Source organism: Hemicordylus capensis, chromosome 2 (assembly GCF_027244095.1).
Source record: "Hemicordylus capensis ecotype Gifberg chromosome 2, rHemCap1.1.pri, whole genome shotgun sequence".
NCBI lineage: Eukaryota > Metazoa > Chordata > Lepidosauria > Squamata > Cordylidae > Hemicordylus > Hemicordylus capensis.
The window spans coordinates 271,550,643-271,572,735 of NC_069658.1; the positions used below are offsets into that span (position 1 = coordinate 271,550,643).

Consider the following 22,093-nt stretch of genomic DNA (forward strand, 5'->3'; position numbering starts at 1 on the left):
CTTCACAGGCAGGTTTGCCGCCATAGTGCCGCTGAGATCAAGTGCGATCCTGGCGGTTCACACGCTCGTGCAAAACCAGGCTGGGATCCCTTAGCCTGGTTTTGCACATGATTGTGAATAGCCTCGATAAGTAACGTGGAGATTTTAGAGCAGTCAAACTCCTCAGATGTTGCTAATAGGTAGATGGCAAAAGACTGTGGATGTCAGGGCCAAACTAAATGTGACAATGCATCTAAAATGAAATTTTAATTTTTTAAAGTCTTAAAATAGTTGTGTGTTGGAAGGGAGAGATTCTCCCTGTCGCTCGTCTCTTGGTTAGGTAATTTTTACCAGACACTGGTATCAAAGTTTCAAACAAAGCTTTATTTCATGCTAGCAAAAGTTTCTGGGTGCGGCCGCCCCCCTTCTGGCAGCTCATCCATTATATATACTGTGCAATCAACAACTTTTGCACCTACACATTGAATACAAGCCAAAGCGTTACTTTTAACCTCAAAGTTCCAATTTGCTTCCAAGCGCGATATTTCACACTTGCCACTTCTCAAGATATCTGGCTTGTGGCCTTGGCCTGATTCCCCTCCCCGTGGAGACATACTTTCTAGCAGTGTCATAAAATATCCTCAAGGCGAGGGGCAAGGGGAGGGCTCTACCAGCCACTGCAAGTGCTGTTGATAAGGCGTCTGTGCAAACCAACCATGCTTTTTGGCTGTTTGAGAGCTATTTGCAAATAATATTCCAACACGTGGTTGGAACAATCAACATCAGGACTGTGGCATGTAAGTAGAGTGTGTTTAGCCCTTCAGTTTTTCACTGTTTTCCTGTAAACAATGGCATACACACCTCCCAGTTGCTATGGGCTATACATAGGATTCACAGCCTTGATTTTCAGAGGGACAATGACTCAGAATAAAAGGGTTAAACACTCTTTAATCCTTCCTCATATGGATGAGGCCTCCATTTTAAGATTTTAAAAACCCTCCACATTTGTTGATGATGTCTTGAATTTCATATCCGATTTGGCCCTCATAGGAATGACAAGGAGTAAATACCAGGGTTTTACGGTATCATGCTGAATACTGTGACCGTCTGATAGTCACTTAGATTGAATGATCCTCAAAGAAATGGGGCTTTTTCTAGAATGTAGATGTTGTTGAGATAAATACACATATCATGGCAGCTTTTATAGTTCTTTTTTTTTTCCAGAGGAACAAATGCTGTCATAAATGTAATGCTTCCCAAGCTTTTAGCACACTTGCCTTTTAAGTGCTCTTTGTCGGCACCATTTCCCTATTTCCTTTATATACATAATGAAGCACTCATGCTAGAAGCACCTTTGGTAGATAAAGAACAAATTGTTAGGTCTAACTCTAAGCAAGAACAACTGAGCTACTTGATTCTTGATCCTTGCCATTATATGCAATGTTGTATTAGGAGAAGTAAGAGGTGATTCCTGTCCTTGGCATGGAAAAGTACAAAATATGCACATGAAGTATCAGTTGTGAGTGGCATGCTGTGCTCATGTTTAATTGATCTGGAATATGGGGCCAAAATGAACAGGATGAAGTTGAACAGGGACAGATGTCTCTCTGGTGAAGTGGTGGGCTCCCCTTCATTGATTTTCAAACACATTTACAAACAGAGGCTGTGTAGCCAGTTGTCAGAAATAAATCCTGTAAGGATTTCCTGCACTGCACTGGGGCGGGGGAGTTGGACTAGAAGACCCCTAGACTAGAAGTTTCCTGGAAGGGGTACAGAAGAGAAAATATTGGACCCCAGGTTCTGTGAATTTTGGAGAGAAAAGTTCGCAATTAATATGCTTATGCCTCATTCACAAGGGAGAAATATTTTGGTCCTATTTTTGGCCACTTTTGAACAAGTGTTATTTTGGGATGGCAAAGAGATGGTTATTGTTATGCATTAGTCTGATAACCATACCCAGGAATAAAGCAGACATAAAAATGACATAAGGTAAAAATCAAGGTAATAATAGAGGCCCATGTGTCCTGAAGAGTGACATGGTGAAGTGCAAATCCTTAAAGCAGTGCACCTGCACTTTGCAAATGCTGCTTACATTGGAAATAATATACAGGTAGGTCGCACTCTTAACGTGTGGGTGTGCCGATTGAAATAGTTGCATGCTTGCACAAAACTGCCAACACTTCCATAAGAGCCCACAGCAGTGTGAGCAGCTCAAAACCATCTGCATTATGCTGCAGATATTTGTGGGCCAATATTTATAGTGGGCCAATATTTATAGAGCACATTTTCAAAGTACCTGATATGTATTCTCTCACTAATCCTTTCAACAATCCTGTAGGACAGAATGGTATCATTTATTTGTTTGACAATTTTGTTTCCAGCAGATGGAATGTAATTTTAAAAGTCATAAAAGTAATAAGAGCCCCAGAATCCACTGTCAGCAGTGATGAGCAGGCAAGCATATACCAACCCAGTCAGCACCAGAAATAATTTAGGTGAACCAGACTGTGTTTCTAAACGTTCTCCAGACATTTGCCAACGTAACCCAAGCTCCAGATTGGGTCTCATGTGAATTTGATTCCCTTAGAGCCTGTCCTCTTCTCTTCCAAAATTTGCCTGAATGTGGCAGGGAAGGTTTGCTCTAAGTATCATGGTAACACCTCTGTTAGGCCCTTGACACAGCTGTGAAAATGCAGGGCAGTAGAGTGACTGTTTAACTTGGTTTTGTATCAGAAGGTTTTATGCCATGTGGCTCAAAAACAATAATTTTAAGATGCTCCACACACTTAGTACCTGCAATTCCTGTTCTTCAAACCAAGAATATTGATGGTCTGATGATGCATCCTTCTCACTATATTAGCTTATTTTCCTTCTCTTGTTATTAAAAAAAGACATCTAAACCTTGCTGAATTTCGAAGCCATTACTTCACTGTCTTTCCCTGACTCTGTCATTTCCTATGTAGGCTTTAAATAAACTGTCTTTGTTTATTTGTGTTTGATAGTGCGTTGAGATCAGTTTTTTAAAAGGCAGTCTGAAACACATACAAGATACCATATCGGGTTTCAAGACAAACTCCAGCATTTCTGTTTTAAATCATTTCTAGCATAGCACAAAATGCCACAAACAACAAAGAGCTAATAGATGGTGTGATGAGGATCTTGGTGGGGAAAGTGCCAGTGGGGTAGCAGGTAGTGCCAATCTACCTACTGCCTCTCCGGATTCCTTTTTATCTGGGTCCTGGCTGCCACCATCCCCTTAATAATGTGCTAAATACCTGCATAAAGAGAACCTAGGTTCCTCACAGTTTGTTCATTAGGAAGCAGAAATCTCCAGCCTTCACATCTATGCAGATGGAAAGACATAGGCAGCATCACTTTGTATTTCGGGTTTCGGGGGGAACTTGTGCGAGCCAGATGGGGATGTGAAAGAGTAAACTTCCTTCAGAGTGTTCAAAGACTCTACTAAGCCCATATGGATAGATAATAGAAAAGCTTGTTCTTCAGCACCTACAAAAGTACATTTGAGACCTGGACCATCTGGGAATTCTAAAATGGCACTGCAGTCTGCAACCACAGAAAATGCATCCCTCTTGGCTGTTGCCCTGTCGTCCTTTCCCCCCGCTTCCCTCATTGTCTTTCTCCAGAGGCCTCGGCATCATTCCAGGAGCTTCTGCCAACACCAGAAGTGGAATTGCTAAGAAAGATCCTTCTGATTTCTGCTTCAGGTACTACTCAATTGTCCACCCTCTGCCATGTGAGGAAGAGGACAAGCACATACCTATAGAGCCCCTGGTGGCGCAGTGGTAAAACTGCCGCCCTGTAACCAGAAGGTTACAAGTTCGATCCTGACCAGGGGCTCAAGGTTGACTCAGCCTTCCATCCTTCCAAGGTCGGTAAAATGAGTACCCAGAATGTTGGGGGCAATATGCTAAAATCATTGTAAACCGCTTAGAGAGCTCCAGCTATAGAGCGGTATATAAATGTAAGTGCTATTGCTATTGCTATACCTGCTATCATGTCCCCATTTTCCCATTCACCACCACTTTGCATATAAATTGCATGAACCTGGTGGATGCCAGATCATAGTTGAGGCATCCTGAAATTCTTAACTGCAAGAAGAATAGAGAAAATCCTCTGCAAGCTTTCTAAAATAGAAATGAGAGGTGTATCTTGTTCTAACGGTGGTTATGGACATTGCTATATATCTGTCTCTGATTTATGGCTTCATTATTTATTTAAAGATTTATGTCCCCTCCTCTCATATAATTCAAGGTAGTCTTATAGTTTGCTTTCCCTCCCTTATCCGTACCATACAGGTCCATGAAGGATGGACATTGCTTCCTCATTCTTATAACACTCTGTTGATACAGACTGTAGAATCTAGTGCTAACAAGGGACAGGTTTTCTTTGAGGTCACACCCAATGACGTGAGTGTGTCATCCATCTCAGGCTGCAATCTTTCTTCCTGATGGAACTAGCAAGCTATTTATTTATTTACTTATAGGATACATGTCCTGCCTTTCAACAGATGCCCTCTAGGCAGCCCCCAAAACAAATTCATATAAACATTTAATATATGTTGTGTCACATATTGGGGCTCCCAGTGACCACCCAGGGCTGCTTCTGGCAATTTTGTTTTGTTCCTGAGTATATGAATAATTTTGTAACACTGTGTCTAAAAACTTACAGAATTGGTTTCAGTTTTCTGTGAAATGTGTTAAACTGTATTAATTTGGTGTTTCTGTTTGGGATCAAAGAAGGGATAAGCTTGGGTTTAGTGATTAAGTTAAGCAAGAAACTGCAAATTAGCAGGAGGGTTGTGTGATTGGGTGTAGATCTCATCATTTGAGCAGAAGAGGGTGGCGTGGGAAGAAGAATACCTTGCTGCAAATTTGCTTCATTGTTTAAAATTATCCGTCTGTGGCAGGTATGAGGTCAAGATAGTTAAAAGGGAGGGAAAGAAGCCAATGGGGATGATGAGCCCTTTCTCACGAGCAGTGAGAAAGGGCTACCTTTTTTGTGGGGAGGAAGCCCAAAAGTGCTTACCTCCCCACTTACCTCCCTAACATTGTGCTATCCCTGGGCAGGGTTGGGTTGAGGTACTGGGACACTCTGCCCTCCATCACCCTGCTGCCTGGAGCTCCAATAATGCACTGCATGAGTGCACAGTGCATTATAGGGATCCCCCTCCCCCGGTCTGCAAATGTGGTTGCTCTCCTAACCCCATTTTGAAGGGTGGCTCCATAGATGGGTTTGCCACCATGGTGCTGCCGGGATTGGGCTCACGTGTGCAAAACTGGGCTGGGCTCCCTTAGCCTGGTTTTGCACACACACGTGAATAGCTTCATTATATTTTTTAAAAATTGTAAGCCACCCTTACATAAAATAAAACATGCTCCTCATGTCAGTAGAGTTCACATGCATTTAAATCACTTAGGAGAGGGTTAGCAAAATACATGGATAGGGGGGCTAAGTCCTTTATCAATCGCTAAGTGATAATTTAAACATTCCTTATGTCATTTGATGATGTGAAGGACTGAGCTTTAATCCTCCATTTTGTGTTAGAGTTATGTTGTTTGCTTTGAAATGGCTGCCTGGTGGAAACTAAAGTGTTCTTGTTGTTGGCCGGTTACAGGGCTAAGGTCAAAAAGATTAGTCCAGAAAATCCGTTAGAGGCAGGTCAAAACTTTAGCTTGGGAAATGAGTCACCTCCTGAGTTCAAAGGTTACCTTTGTAGCCATTTCATCCATTATGTACTGATGAATAGCTCACTTTACTTGATCAGATTATTTAACCTAACAGTGAATCAAATGGACAAGCAAAGTCTTGCCCAACATGGACATCAGTGGTGTAGCAAGGGCAGAGAGAGCCTGTATTCAGTGCATGAACGTGGGTGGCTCCTCTGCATCCCCCCCCCAGTGCTGCATGGCCTCATTCCCCACAACACAGGCTTCCCTACTCACCCACACTGTGTGCTACTCACACCATTCACACTGCTGCTCATGCCCACCACCTGCTGCTGCCAGATTGGTGGGGGAAAGAGAAACATCTCAAACAGGCCCTTACTATTTCCCACCAGCCAGAAGCCAGCTGGGATGCAAGATGTGCACGCATCCTGATGCAGACACACAGCACATGCACATCTTGCATTCCCAGCTGGCTCCAAACCAATGGGAAGCAGGAAGGGCCCATTTGAGACTTTCCTGCTTTCCATTGGCCTAGGAGGAGCCTGGTGAGGAGATGGCATGAATGAGTGGATGAGCGAATGAGTGGATGGTGTTTGGGGAGGCAAACAAGGTGACCTGGAGGGCGGGCGGTGTGTGTTCTTAGGGTGTGTCTGCCCTATTATAGCTCTGCTCCTGATGGACATTTGTTCTGTTTTAGACTCTTTGGTCCAGATTCCAGCTTAGAAGCCTTAGACAACACATTATCTGCCTCTCTCCTAAGATGGCTTTTCCTATATTCAGTATCCAGCAAAGAGACTCAATAAAGTTGTCACAATCTTAATTAAAATAATCTAGGTTTCCATCTGAACTTTTAAGAACCCTACTTTTTACAAATATTATATTATTGGATTTTATTCTGTACCCTATCAGCCGCTCTATTTAACCTTTGGTCAATGGGTGACATATCTAAAAGACTTCAGCTGTAATGGGCTATCTAAATACAGTTATATCAACATGCACCTAGCAAGCATCTCTCATCTTCATATAGTCTGATGCTACCATTTACTTCTTAACTGTTTTGCATACTTTGTATATAGCAGACATTTACCTACCATGTTCTGTAAATTATTATGATTTTTACATAGTTTTTGGAATTGATATCTGAGAGAGATACAGTGTAAGATACCATTTTCAGCCCTGCGGTTTGTTTCTTCACTTCAGTCCTTGTCTTTTCAAATGTGCAAGGCTACTCTTGGGTGACAAAGAAGATGTAACTTGTTTCCCCCTCGGAAATGTTTTCCTTTTTCTTCCCTATTTTAAGTGAAATAGCTGTTCTCATATTCAGTCTTTCTCTTCCTTAAACTGGACAGATTGTGGTGGCACTAAGCACAGAGCCATGTAAGTCTCCCACTCACCCTCCCCAGCAAGTATTGAAAAGTATTGCTGATAGGTTTCATCCTGATAAAATGTTACACCCTGGTGTGCAATTTTTCCAGCTCAACTGCTGGTGGTATTGAGGGATGTGGCACGCTGCTGCTTAGATAAGTAGAATGCATACTGTAAGGCAAAAAAGGAATACAGTATTATTTTCTCAAAAACAAGTACAAAACACCAGAATTGCTCTGCATAAACGTCCAGATTTCTCTCTTTGCTTAGCTGCAAGGAGTACATTCTGTCACTCAAATCTTTCTGGGACTGATCATTCCACTGATGTAATATCTCTCTCTCGTTGTTGTTGTTTTGGTCACAATTAAATTGTCCTATTTCTGCAGTGCTTGGGGATGTAGTTGATCCAAATGGTTCAAAAAACAGTCTGTGTCTTCTCCTATAAAATCTTTTGTTTTTCATGGGATGGATTATTTTCTAGGAAGTCTTATTCAATATTTTGTTAATTTATTGAACTTTTTGTTTAGTGCAAGGTAACTTTCAAGCATGAGAACACTGCTTCCTTCAGTCATGCTTCCTAATCAGTTGCTGAAGAAGCCCCAACTGTTACGGAAACTGACCCATTTCAAGAGAGTAGGAATAGAATTTTAAAAAAATTACAGAACTAGTTTACCCATATTAGAATTGCACAGTTGAGTGGATATATTGTATTTATTATGTTATTAGACCAAATGGTCCTCAAGGCAGCCTGCAATGGATTGCAGCAATAATACTGTTAAAACAAACAAAACCCCCACATATAGACACACACAGATACACATGCACAGTTTGGCAGCCCTCTCTGACTGATGGCAGAGGCCAGAGGGTGCTTCCCATTGCTTCTGCCATCCCTGGGCAAGTGGCACTTGGAGCCAGAAGAGGGAAAGCAGGCTCCTTGAAGCTATTCCTGGAGAGCTTTTTCCCCTTTCCATTTTCCTGTCCTCCACAATATTTTTTGCAATATCAAGCCATAAATATCTCCAGGATTGCTTTCAGTAGTCACCTGGAGATTGAGGCAATTCCTGGAGTCTCCAGTCTAATCTGGTTGGCCGCTCTAGTTGCATTTTCTCCTACCTAGCCAATGGATGGGTCCAGGCTGGTATGCCTTGCAGGGGCGGAGCCACCCTTGAGTGACAGAGTTCAAAAAACCCAGGCTGCCAATGAAAAGGGCTGCTCGAGCCCCCATTGCATGATATCATATGCAAAGGGGGCACGGCCCAATAGCCCAAAGGCCCTCCCCATTCTTCCCGAGCTCATTTCCAGCCAACGCTTGCTGGTTGGCAGCGTTTATTTCCCTTCTCCACCCCCCACCCCCCAACTTGAGAGAGCTCGCACAGGAACCCAGGCCATGCCCCTTTTGTGCACAACATCATGCCCAAGTGGGCGTGGCTGGGAAGTCACACACATGGAGCATCACTGGTGGGCCGTCAGCAGAGCTGTACACAGGCCACCTTTTGGCTGGCTCCACCATTACTCCATTACCATGGTGCTCTATAGGGCATTCAGCTGATTCCTTTGGACTCCAGTGCCTGGAGGAACAATAAGAAAAATGCAACAGAACTATTCCACACTGAGATATCGAATACCATTTAGTTTACTATTTCTGGTTTCCACTTCTTTATTTGTGACACGTCAAATCAATACAGGGCCTTAGAGTTATGTGAAAACCAAGATAACTTTTTTATTTACCCATTTCTTTTAAATGCAACAAAAGTAGTATAAAATGATTTGTGTTTGCAGCTTTTTCCATACATCTTTGCTTTTGCTTCTTAAGTGTGCAAGATGAAGTTCAAGTGCTTGTGAAATAAAACAGACCTGGAAAGATATGGATGTGGATCTTTGAACCGGTTTTCCTCAGCCTCATGTTGATGTTGTTCAGCAATAGTGCCATCAGGAAAATTACTATATTTCAGGGTTTGGAATTTCCTCTACTCTCCCCACCTCACCCCACATTTCCTCTCATTACCCATGTGTGTCCTTTTTAGATTGTGAGCCCCTTTGGGATGGGTAATAGTCTTCTTATTCTGTGTAAAATGCCATGCACATAGATGATGCTATAGAAATAAAGTTGTGTTATTTAACATTAGAGTGGTTCGAGAACCTATCCTGACTGGATCCTACCTAGAAATACATGGAGCTTCAGTACAGCTTATCACTAAACTGCCCTGAGACCTTGGGTTAGGGCGGTATAAAAATGTGCTAAATAAATATATAAATAATAAAGGAGATGGAGATCTAGACTTTCCCTACACATATCAACTGAGTTTTTAAAAACTATGTCCCTATCTTGAGCACAATACGTGCCCCCAAGGGTCTCCTGTGACAAGTGTCATCTCTAAGATACTTCTTGTGTCATTTCTCTCTCATCTGATGTCATCTTTAAGTGCCCATACCCCCTCCCCATCATCAGACTGCTGATGTGGTTCAGGTTTTGTTGGCTTGAACCAGTTTGTACTGCTGGTGTGGGGTCATATGTTTAAATAGTTAAAAACACAAATATATGCCCATATAAAATTTAAAAAAACCGCTTTAGATACAGTATTAGCGTGTCAGGGAGAGGGTTAGGTTAAAACATGTTTGCCAGACATGCTAATTTAGTACTGTACTTCTAAAGAGGGCTTTTAAAGATAGGGGCAGCATTGAAACATATTAGTTCCTAATGGTACATGCCCACAAAAGCTGCAAGACCTGTCTGCTTGAATCATGCATTTTGGCTCCTTGGTGGGAATGGATGGTAGACACCTGCCATACCAGAATGTTCTCATGACATTCCAACAAAACCTGAACCACATCAGCAGTCTGATGATGGGGAGGGGGTATGGGCACTTAAAGATGACATCAGATGAGAGAGAAATGACACAGGAGGTATCTTAGAGATGACAGCTGTGAGATTCTGTGATTCATGCCACACAAGCTTGTAGGCTGTCAGAGAACTTGACATGCATAAGGCCTCACTGAAATAAATTAAATGAGCTTGGTGGCTTTTAGAATCATTTTAGCATAACCTGCAAAATAATTGTAACCTCCTCTTTGGCATTGCTAGTTAATATCTCATGTTAAATACTTTCCCTAATGCTATGATGGTGAATTAAGTTAATACATCACAGCAAAAGCTCTCACTCAGGATGATGTATTATTTGAAGTGGAATTAGCCAGAAGGATCGATGCATACCCATTATTCTATTTAACATAATCATTCGAAAAACCATTAGGGTTTTTTCCTACCTTTGCAAACACAGTGCAGTCCATAAAACAGTGAGCACATTTAAAGGGAGGCTCCTGCAGAACTGTTGAAGCATAAGACCTCTTGACTTCTTTCTCACTCAACCTTGAACATATTCCTTGCATAGGGCAAGATTGTTAACACCTGGAAGTTGAAGGAGCCCAAGAACCCAACATTAGATGTGGTGGCATTTGCCTTTGAGGCACTGTACCTGAAACACTTTGCTAGAGCAATGAGTTAAATCACCTCCAATATGTTGTTTTAAGTGGGGAGAATTTGGCAAAGGTCATGACAATATTTGTGAAACAGATTTTGGTTCACCTTAAGCTTGAGTGTCCAATTGTGCCTTTCCTTTTGTTTTTGTTTCCTTTTTATCTTGCTTCACAAAAGCATCAATGCTTTGCTCTCTGGTAGGAGCATAGGAAACTGCCATATACTGAGTCAGACCATAGGTCCATCTAGCTCAATATTGTCTACACAGGCAGCAGCGTCTCCAGGGTTGCAGGCAGGAATCTCTCTCAGCTCTATCTTGGAGATGCTGCCAGGGAGGGAACGTGGAACCTTCTGCACTTTCCAGAGCGGCTCCATCCCATGAGGGGAATATCTGACAGTGCTCACACATCAAGTCTCCCATTCAAATGCAACCAGAGTGGACTCTGCTTAGCTAAGGGGACAAGTCATGCTTGCTACCACTAGATCAGCTCTCCTCTGGTAACACTGCCCCCCCCGCCCCCGGAGAGAAATCGTACTGGATTTCTGACCTTTTTATTGAAGCTGTTTTTAATATTCAGGTTCACTCAAGTTAGAATAATGTGAAAGCAGGTTATAAAGTTTTCAACAAAGAAGTGAATTTGTCCTTTGTAAAATATTATAAATGGCACAATTGAAGGAGTAACCTCCTCTCCTTTACATCATCATCATCATCATCATCATCATCATTTTAAAAATGGATGCTATTGATTTATGATATAATGGGGCTATTCTCACGATCAGCAAAAATCGGGCTAGGAGAGCCTATCCCGATCTTTGCCGATCGTGAGAACCACCAGGCTCGGCTGTGAGCCCGGTGGTTCTCGAGCGGGTAACCCACTCAAGTTACCCTCCCCTTAGCCGGGGTTTGCGGAGCAAACACTCTGCAAACCTGGGCTATCTGATTGTGAGTAGGCGCGGCTCCATGCCACGGCTACTCGCTAGTAGACACCTGGAGGGGAGACGAAAAGTTGCCTACCGCCTCCGTGGGGGTCTCCCCAGTATGCCCTGTGTGCTCTCGCAGGGCATACTGGGGCTTCTGGGGGGCGTGCGGCCCCTGAGCTCGCCAGCCCCCACCAGCTCCGTCATGGAGCAGGCAATCATGTGGGTGGCCGATCTGGCCACCCAGGGCTCCCTCCCCGCGCATGTGCGGGAAGAGCGGGCTTAGCCTGCTCTCCCCGCGCACTCGGAGAAACCGGATCTCACTGATCTTGAGACCCGGTCCAATGTTTGCTCTGGTAACTGAACATGCATTAATAGAATAGTTAACTGTCAGTTCAACCACAGTTATCAAGATAATTAAGAAAGCACTGTCAAAATAGCTGCACGCTAAAACTAACCCACACCAAGTTTGTTCATATGACTGGTTTGCCTGGGTAGGGTGGCCGTGGAGGCTCCTTTGTACTCTATTGCTCGTGCACCCACATAAGCACTGGGGTGGAACGCGGTGCACTGGGGGACTTTCCTGCTGCTGGGTGCTCTTGATGCCCAGTTCAATGGATGCTCAAGCTGCAGGCAGCTCCGAGCATCCACATGACTGACAAGTATGGTAAAAGGGTGCATTTATGTCTTTCTACCTCACTGTTAGCCCGGGTACAAAACCCAGGTTACCCTGGTGCAGAGCGCTAGGATTGGGACCGATCCCACTGCTCCACACAACCAGCCCTACCCAGGTAGGGCTGTCCAAGCCTGGGTAGGGCTGGTCATATGAATGACCTTATTGCCTCTTTGAGACATCCTAGGGCAAGCAGCAGTAAACTACTTCTAGTTCTTTCTGCAGTAATTTGACATCAAACTACTTCTGATCAGCTGAGAACCTAGCAATTAGGAGGCATGTACAATAGTAATTCTAGTAGTAAACTGTCGGTGCAAATTGTATTTTTAAATATACTGTCGATCCCCCCTCCCCCTGGTGATTAGGTGTAGATAGGAATCTTTCTCAAGCATTTCGGTTTGTGTTCATGAACCTGGTGGTTTCTCACCATTACTAAAGCTGTTTAAAGCCTCGTTGCACCATTTTAGCACACTGATAAAAGCGGGGGGCGGGGCGGGTTCAGGATCTCTTCTGTCCTTTTTGGCAGAAACTGTTCAGCAGAAAGCTTTTCCCGTCCCTCCCAAAGTCAGTACAGTATCCTCCACGATGCTTTTCTCAGTGCAAGGAAGTATGGAACAACTGTTTCTTTTCTCAATAACATGGGAACAAGGTAAAGAAGAACAGAATATACTACTCCAATAGATCCATTTTGCCAGGGGCGGTCCTGGTTTTATGGTACCTATCCCTGCTTCTAATTTACCTTGCCTTTAATGGCAGATATTGAGAATACTTCGTCAAACATTTTTATTTATATTGTTTGTTTGTTTGTTTGTTTGTTAAGCTTGCATACCACCCCAAAGGTACATTCCGTGCAGTTTACAAGAAGTTAAAACAAAGGAATAAAAAACTTAATTTAAATTAGTGTGAATTGCCATTCTTTGAGGCTATTCCCATGATCAGCCAAAATCGGACTAGGGGAGTCTAGCCCGATTTCGGCTGATTGTGGGAGCCACCAGGCTTGCAGGTGAGCCCGGTTGCCTCCCAGAGGTTAACCCTCCAAACAACCCCTCCCTTTAAACCGGGTTTGCAGAACGAGTGTTCCGCAAACCCAGGTTTTTAAAATCATGAATAGCTGCAGTGTGGCTCTGTGCCACGGCTACTCATGAGTAGACCCCCGGAGGGGAGGTGGAAACTGCCTCTCGGCTCCGGGGTTCTCTCCAGTATGCCCTGCGGGAGGGCATACTGGAGCTTCTGGGGGCCGCGCAGCCCCCGATCCTCCCAGCCCCCGCCGGCTCTGTCATGGAGCCGGCAGTTGTGTGGGCAGCCGCTGTGGCCGCCCAGAGCAGACTGGCTGGTCGTCTGCGAGGAGAGCGGGCTTAGCTTGTTCTCCTCGCAAACCCCATAGAGACTCTTCTCCATGATCATGAGAAGATACTCCTCATGTTTCAAGCCCTTCTCTCAGTTATCTAGAAGTCAAGGTCTCAAGGAGCAGAAGTATCTTTGGTGCACATACATTTAAATGTGTTTGACATTATATAGTGCAAGCCTGCCATTTCACACACTGTAGCTGGTGAGATTCATTTTGCACGGTTGAAAACACATTTTAGGACAGTTCCTTTTTTCTACTGTGTCTTGAAGAACCAACACACTCTTTGCTTTCAAAACAGTGCAGGACAGGATATCAGAGAGAAATGTAATGCAGCATTTAAGAGTGGAGAATTCTTCGTGGATGCATATGTGCAATCTGTGCCCAGGCCAAACAGCATTTGGGACATATCTAGAGCTTCAGAGAGCTTTCTAGCCTCGTGCTTCAAGGGCAGGAGAATGCCTTTTGTCTTCTTTTCAGCTGCCACTTCAGTAGCAAAGTACAGGAGGACTTGACAGTTCCCAGCATCCATATCTGCTACCTGTATTCTATTGCTTAGCATCTCAGGTCACAGTACTTGCTGTTTATTGTGGGACACATCTTGCTTGCCTGGTACAGGATCTAGAGTGTTGGGTTTGAATATGACTGAAATATATGACTTCAGATTCCTGTTCAACCACAAAGATCTCTAGGTAGCCTTGGGAAGGTTACTACTATTTTTCAGCCTAGTGAGTCTAAATCACAGCTTTTTCATCCTTTAAGGAAGGGTGAGATATAAACAAATAAAGAACTGAACTAATATATTTGGCATGATTTGAAGTCTCAGTCATGCTGAGGTAATCACAAGGGAGTTCTTGCCTCAACTTTAACTCAGTTCAGTCTTGGACATTTCTCCTTGAAGTACTTTAAGCAGTTGCTTCCTTGGAATAATAACTATTAAGCTCAGAGTTTTCACAGGATAGTCTGTGTATTACCATTGCAAAACTGCAGAAGCATCTGGCTTTATCCCATTTCTGGCATGCCAGTTGTCTTGGCTGTTATACTTAGCAGATGGGCAAGACTTGAAAGATGGGAGAGGATTGGTTTCCAAGTCCAGGTCCAAATGTTGAATAGGGAAAGAAAAGTAAATTATAATTCGCTTCTGAGAAGCAAGGCTCAAGTAAAGCATTACCAAATTGTAGCCATTCATTTTCTGGTACAAAATGCATGCCATTTCATATTCCAATAGATTAACTTATGGCATACCACTTGCTCTTTCAAAATGCTTTGTAATACTGCACTGGAGTCCGTTTAATGAGCTTGAAAGCAATTGCTGCAAATTCATGACTATTGGAAAGCAACCAGGATCTTTTGGGTGGGATTGAGAGAGAACTATGTATTTCATAACAGCTGGTGAAGAACTGGGTTTGTTTCAGGCTCTCGCCATGATGGACTGAGCAATACACTGTTCTCACAACTGTGGAGAAATTGGGGAGATGAATTTAGTGACTGAGCCTACAATTGGCTGACTCCCTGTGCAGTTAAGAGTGCAGCCGCCGCTCAGAACATTGTAGTCTCCTTTCAACATTAAAATCAAGATATCACTATACTTAGAGATGGGTGTGATAACAGGCCACTTGTGAGGATGGTAAAACTTTTGGCTTTATAGGCATCCAGATTACTCAGGTGCTAGCTCTACTTCTGAGGAAGGGTGTACTGCAGCTCTGAAATTCCTTTTCTTGCCAAATCTGAAATGACTGCATTTTCAACTTCCTGTGCAGAACTTTTCACCAGCCAATGGAAAGGAAGTCTGTTATAGGGAATTCTCTCTCTCTTTCTCTGTGTAATCTCCATTTTCTGGACTGCTGCTAGTTTGAATTCAAAAGCAAGAGATCTGCATTATTATTGCAGCTCTGGGAAGCTGGGAAGAGCATCTAGGCTCCAAGTTCCTTCCCTGGCATCTCCAAGACAGGGCTGAGAGAGATTCCTGCCTGCAACCTTGGAGAAGCTGCTGCCAGTCTGTGAAGACGATATTGAGCGAGATGGACCTATGGTCTGACTCAGTATATGGCAGCTTCCTATGCCCCTATGTTCCTATTATTATTATTTTGCCCCATGCCACTACAGTAACTCACAGCTGACTCCTTGTCTTCCAGCTGGCACTGGAAGCAACTTAAAATTTCCTTTTCTGAGTTATTAGAAGGATAATCTATTCTGTAACTCTTCTACTCTTAAAAAAAACCCTCATGCTCTTTTATAACTTGGCAGAACAGCATGTTTCTGGAGTTGCCAGTACATCATGCCAGAGCAGGACTTTTAGGGTGTAGTTCCCTGTGCTCTTCAATCTGCAGGGAGGGGGCCTTGATCGATGTCCCATCATTCACAGAGGTGAGGATTAGAAGAGCATGGGATAAGATTTCCCCATAGTGACACCTGCACAATGGAATGCTCTCCTGAGTGGATGTGCCAAGCCCACTTCCTGATGATATTTCATCAACAGATTAAAAACTTGGCTTTTACTGAAGCATTCCTAGAGCTTCTTCTCACAATTACAGAGAAGGGCTAGAGGGTGGTCTGCAGGGAAGGCAGGTTAAACTTATCTTCCCCGCAGACCATCGATTCCCCGTGCACTGAGTCACCAGGGAGGGTCGGGGGCCAGGGTGTGTCATCCCAGCCTCTGGAAATACAATGATGCCCCACGCAAGTGCATCATGGGGATCCCCCGCCCGACTCCCCACAGTGTGGCAGCAGTGCAGCCGCAGCTGCCACACAATCAAGAAAAAAGGGTTAAGGGAGCGCTCGCTCATTTTCAAGCGTGGCTACATGGGCGGGTTTGCCACTGTGTTGCCGCAGGGATCAGGCCCAGTCCCGGCGGTTCACATGTGCATGCAAATTTGGGCTGGGCTCCCTTAGCCCAGTTTTGCATGCGTGTGTGAATAGCCTCCTAGTTTCATAGAGGCATTGTTTTCAAACTGTGGAATATTTAGCTCTTGGAAGAGAAAAGCCTGTGGTTTTAATCCTAGTGGGGCAGCCACTGATTTAGGAATATCTCTCCCCATGACTGTAGTAGTTCATACGTGCTGTGCCCTGTGATACATATCAAACAAAGGTTACAATAACCTGGTCCTACCTTCTGTGATCCCAAAGTAATCTTTGTGAAACAGTGCATTGTGGCCTCTATTAAAGTATATAATAATGTGGCCAGTTAAGCTTATAATAAGGTTCTTAAGTTGCAAGTTGTAAATGGTATGCTGTTTGTATTCAACACATTGCACCTTAGCCATTCACTCTGCCTAGGACAGTGTGTTCACAGGGGAGCAGAAATAGCACAGTGTAAGTGATAAACAAAGAGATTTTACTGGCTTGATTTACTTTTGTGCCATTTACCCTAAGGTGAGAGAGTCCTATTAGCATTGGAAATAGCATAATGGTGCTCATAAACTGCAAGGCTATGTTTATTTTTTCACTGTTGTGAGTATAGTAGTTACTTATTTGTCTCTGTCAAAGAGGATTATAGGCACTGTTCAATTATAAATGATATATGCAAATGTTCTACCCTCTTTACTGAGGATTTTTCCCTTTACTTTTTAAATACTAAATTTGTGCTCTAGTGGGTAACTAGATTCTTGCAATTCCACTCCTGAGCAAATCTGCTGAGCAAGGAATAATGCTCAAGGTATGAATAATCTTTCTGCACAACAACGACTGCATGTGTCAAGTGTGGAATTGGCTCCTCATAGTGAAGAGTGAATTGGAAACTAGTAATGGGCAGAGAAAAAAACTTGGTATTGCAATCATGTTTTTATGTATACTTTATTGAACAGAAAAATCCCAGTTGCCTCCCCTGCATGGACTGCCCCATAATAATAACAGTAGTTTACTAGCAACCATTTTGGCAAAGGCACAAAAGGCCAATTAATATATAAGCAAATGGTTTCCACACATTCATTCCTGAGTTTATGGATTATATGAACAAGTGTTCCTTGGATGATGCTCCCACTACAATTCTTGTGATTTGCGATGGCTAAAAAAAATGCAGCTGTAATAATGGAAATTACAGCATGAAGAACTCTTAAAATCTTTGAGGAGATTAAACCTGCCAACAATTCTGTGTGAACACACCCTGAAACTGATAGACAAGCATACCTCTGCTTTCAAGGTATTTATTTGCCACTCAGCCAGCTTTGCCTCAGTCCTCTGGCTTCAGTTTCCTGCCTTTTGTTTGAATAAGATCCGCCACACAACAGCACGTGAGAAAAACACTTTTGGAAGAGAGGAACATGAGTGTGAAATCCACAAAAGTGATTAGCCTAGTTGTAAAGTATGTCTGAGAGTAGTTCTAAATCTCATCTCTGCTATCTGCCTCTGAGTTAACCATATGATAGCAATGAGAAGAAAGCAATAACGCTAATGGCAGCCCTAAGGATTCAGCAGTTAGTTCAAACTCCCCTGTATGAACTGCACACTTTATGAACAGCACATTCTATGACCATATACAACAAAAACACCGTTCTTCTAAGGAGAAGAAGAGACATTGCTCTCTTCCCATGGGAGAGAGCAGTTTACAGTAGGGAAGCTAAGCCATATCTCCCCTGTTTGGTTCAAGATACATGTTTGCCCTCAAGCATGCCAATGAAGATGGTAGAGTATAGGAATCACATGCTATCTATACTGGGTTCCAAAAACAGACTGGGCAATGCATTCTGAACTACCCAGAGTTTCTGGACATTGTTCAAGGGCAACCCTATGTGGAGTATATGACAGTAATCAAGCCTCAGTGTGACCAAGGCATGGGTGAGAATCTTCACATCTGCTATTTCCATGAAGGACACATGCCAAAACTGAGTGTAGACTCGTCTGGTCACAGCTACCACCACCAGGACATCCAGGAGTAGCCCTGGGTCCAGAGGTTTCCTCAAACAGTGAACCTGGTCCAGGAGGAGTATTACCCTATCCAGAGCAAGCATCCAGAACAACCTGGACAGGCTATTCTAATGAACAGTAGACCTATGTCTTGTCTGGATTTAATTTCAACTTGTTTGCCCACATCCAGTCTGAATATTCAGAAGTAAGCTCCTCTGTGTTCAGTGAGGCTTTCTCCCAGGCAAATATACACAAGATTACAGCATCAGCTAGTGCAGAAGGCACATTTAGATGTGTTTATCCAAACATTTGGATTTATATCTGACCTGGTTTACATCAGCTTAGTTTAATTCTGTTACATTTTAATAATCCTGTAGGCACAGGAACACGGGAAGCTGCCATATATTGAGTCAGACCATAGGTCCATCTAGCTCAGTATTGTCTACATAGACTCTCAGTGGCTTCTTCAAGGTTGCAGGCAGGAATCTCTCTCAGCCCTATCTTGGAGATGCCAGGGAGGGAACTTGGAGCCTTCTGATCTTCCCAGACTCACTCCCATCTCCTAAGGGAAATATTGTACAGTGCTCACACATCGTCTCCCATTCATATGCAACTGGAGTGGACCCTGCTTAGCTAAGGGGACAAGTCATGCTTGCTATCACAAGACCAGTTCTCCTCTCCTGAGACTGAGGAGTTCACATTATGGTCAAGAGCAGACTAAGCTTTTGACCATAATGTGTGCAAGAGGTCTTATTTCTTTTAGGTTAGTGCTGAGGAGCCTCAGGATGAAGGCAAGGGAGAGGAAACAGGGTTCCCACATAAAAACAACATGTCCCCAGTTACATTTATTGACACTTCAGTGTGTCCACAAATCCCTTTGCATGCATGGAGCTGCCCCTCTCTTTGAAATTAATGGGAATGCCTGCCTGTATGGGAGCTTAATGATCAGAGGCCATGCAAATAAACATCTGTGGATATGTATGTCAAAACTTGTACATTGGATTTTGGTCTATGGTATCTTTCATTCTTGTAAAAATTGTGAGCTGGGGTGCCTCTGGATTCTTGGCTCAATGACTATGAGTTCATAAAAGCCACTTTTCATACGAGTTCTAATTAGATAATTTGTCCTTCTGGAAATAAACCCCGTGCTGGGATTAGAGTTAATAGAGGTTTGAAATGAGATTGCCTTACTCTTTGGATGGGTGCATTTTTAAAAATCAATCAATTAAGTAAGTAATTATTTTGATAACCTTTAAGAAAAGTTCTCAAAGCAGTTTACATGGCAAAAGGAACAATATATTAAAAAGTGGCTCCCTGTTCCATAGGGGCCCAGATTCCTAAAAAGAAACGCAAAGGGGATGGTGGCGGCGGCAGCAGCAGCAGCCACTGGAGAGATGCTATGCTGAGCCAAATATGGGCAATTGCTTAATTTCTGCTGAATAGAAGAGAGCCACTGCTTTTAAAAGGTCCCTCCTGCCCAGTTAGCAGTTAGATAGCAGGACTTTACCAGCAAGCCATGGACTGGCCAAGAAAGTTTGCAAAATCATATACGAACATTATGCTATGTAGAAATTAATTTGCTCTATAATTGCCACATGGTAGTTCCATCCTTCCTGAACAGTCACAGCTTGTTCCCTATACTTTCTGTACTGCATCTTGGTGAGGGCAGTGTCTCCAAAAGCCTGGTTCACAAAGGTATCGTGGAAAAGCAGATATTTACCCCACAGAGGGAGAAGAAAAAAATGAGATAAATAACAGAAGAAAAATGAGAAGAAAAAGATGAGATAAATAACAATCAGTTCTACGAAGGACTGGATCTGCCTTAGTTATAATTTAGCAGGGCTCCAGTTGAACTCCCTCTTTATGCCTTCTATCTCTTGCCTTAAAAAAAAGACCATTCATTGATAACCTGATATTTCTGTATTTATCTAAGACATTTTTATCTGTGGCAGTGAAAGAGGCGAGTTCAGGTCTGTCTGGGTTGTGATTATATTCCTAATGTTTTAGTGCATTCTGAGGTTCTTTCACCTAAAGTTATTGCATTATAAATCTTAAGCATTCAGTGTTTGGTGAGTACCTGTTTTAAATGTGAGAACTGAGCAACTTGCTAGATAACATCCTCCTCCCTCCTCCCATTTAGAAGATTAAATGGAGACTCTTCCATCTGATGCCAGAACAGATTTAACCAATCATGTATCCTTTACATGTAGGTCAATCAGAGGGACAATCCAGCACTGGAGCCTATTATCCATGGGTTGAAGGGTGTCGTACATCATGGTAAGTAGCCACTTAAAGTTCCCCTCTGCTGGGAAGAGTAGAAGGCCTGGAATATTGTCCTTAATTGAATGGGTCACCCTTTCAAAGGACATATTGAAATGTATATATTTCATGCACTGATGTTTAAGGGCACTGAGGTTGTTATTTATGAAGACCAAACGTGTTTGTTACCTAGAAACAGGTTTGGGCTAACAATAAAAAATTTGTCCTTTTTTAGCCAAGACTCTAGAATACGTACATGATAATTTTTTAAAAAATCAATACATTATTAATGTTACTACCAGTGATGATGTACTCCAGCATCCTCCTCCTTGTCTATTTGCTTCTTACACACACACACACCCCATCTTCTATTTGTTTATAAATTGTTTGTCTTTCAAATTTAGGGAGCTGATAATGAAACAGAAAATTAACTATCTGTGAAAATTAATTAAAGTTTGCAGCAGGAGAACATCCTTCTCTCACTGACATAAATGTGATCGTTCAGCTATTCTGATGCAGCTAAACCTATTATCCTTTAACTTATAGCAGGTAGTGAAATAAATATAATATATCTTATATTTTAAAGAAGTTTTTATTGAAAAAAGGTCCTGAAGTCTTATCATTGGTAATGCACCATTAGCAATTACATCCAAGCAGTCTCATTTCAAAAGTACTCTTGTCAGACTTTTAATGTAATGATTTGTAAAGTTTTAATAATCTTATTATAATTCTCAAGGCATCTGCAGCAACAGTGTTAGTTACCCTAATAAATCTCTGTTCCATCTATAAAACATCTTCACACCTTTTCTTCTAGTGGATTGTCTTTAGACATTAGCTAGTGCTGTGGAGCTTAACAAACATTTTTTCCCCTCCTGACTGGAAACCTAAAACCAGCTGACAGTGTTAGATTAAAACAAATAGGATTCTGGATTAATTGCTCAGGTTTCAGAGTCATTTAATGTTGCAGCTGTGAATGCCAGAAAATCTAGTGAAAGTGGAAAATAGGGGTTAAATGATAACACACCACAAAGTCCTTCATTTAGAGAATTTTTCATAGGTTTGTTGCCATTTATAAATTGCAGTCTTCAGCTGTGAAGTAAAAACTACACACTGAGCTGAAAACCATGTTGTTTTCTGCAGAAATAGATGTTATTATCTAGTTCCTACTGGGCAACCAAAGAGTATGGCATAGCCCAAAATATAGGAAGGGTGAATTGGGCTATTGTGGTGATTATGTAATTTGACACTGAAGTCAAACCTACCATTTAAGTGACCCAGAATATTCTGTAGTCTTTCATCCTCCCTGCTCTATATTTCAAGGTCTCAACCCCCTCAAAGATGATTGAAGCTATCCCATTCCATTTCCATCTGTGCTGCTGGAATACCTGCTGGCACCTAATCATACCTGTATCTTACAGGTATACTTCATTCCCTCCAAAACAATTGTCTAGTAAATAGTGATGTGGTTCTGCAGTATGCGTTTCCCTCCCCACATAATAATGATTTGTCAGTCTGGAGTTGGGTATACACAGCAGAATCTGGGTGGGTAA

At 42.7% G+C, this 22,093-nt stretch overlaps 1 protein-coding gene across 11 annotated transcripts in view; it reads left to right on the plus strand.

The window, feature by feature from the left end:
* Window positions 1-22,093, plus strand: part of PTPRG (protein tyrosine phosphatase receptor type G) — a 799,529-nt gene that overhangs the window by 530,564 nt on the left and 246,872 nt on the right. For 10 of the 11 annotated variants that reach the window (XM_053287905.1, XM_053287902.1, XM_053287906.1 and 7 more), the window contains one exon: window positions 20,495-20,561. In XM_053287905.1, the coding sequence (XP_053143880.1) occupies window positions 20,495-20,561 (67 nt within the window). Of the gene's footprint in view, window positions 1-20,494; window positions 20,562-22,093 lie in introns of those variants that run through there. The other variant, XM_053287913.1, reaches the window with a different exon arrangement.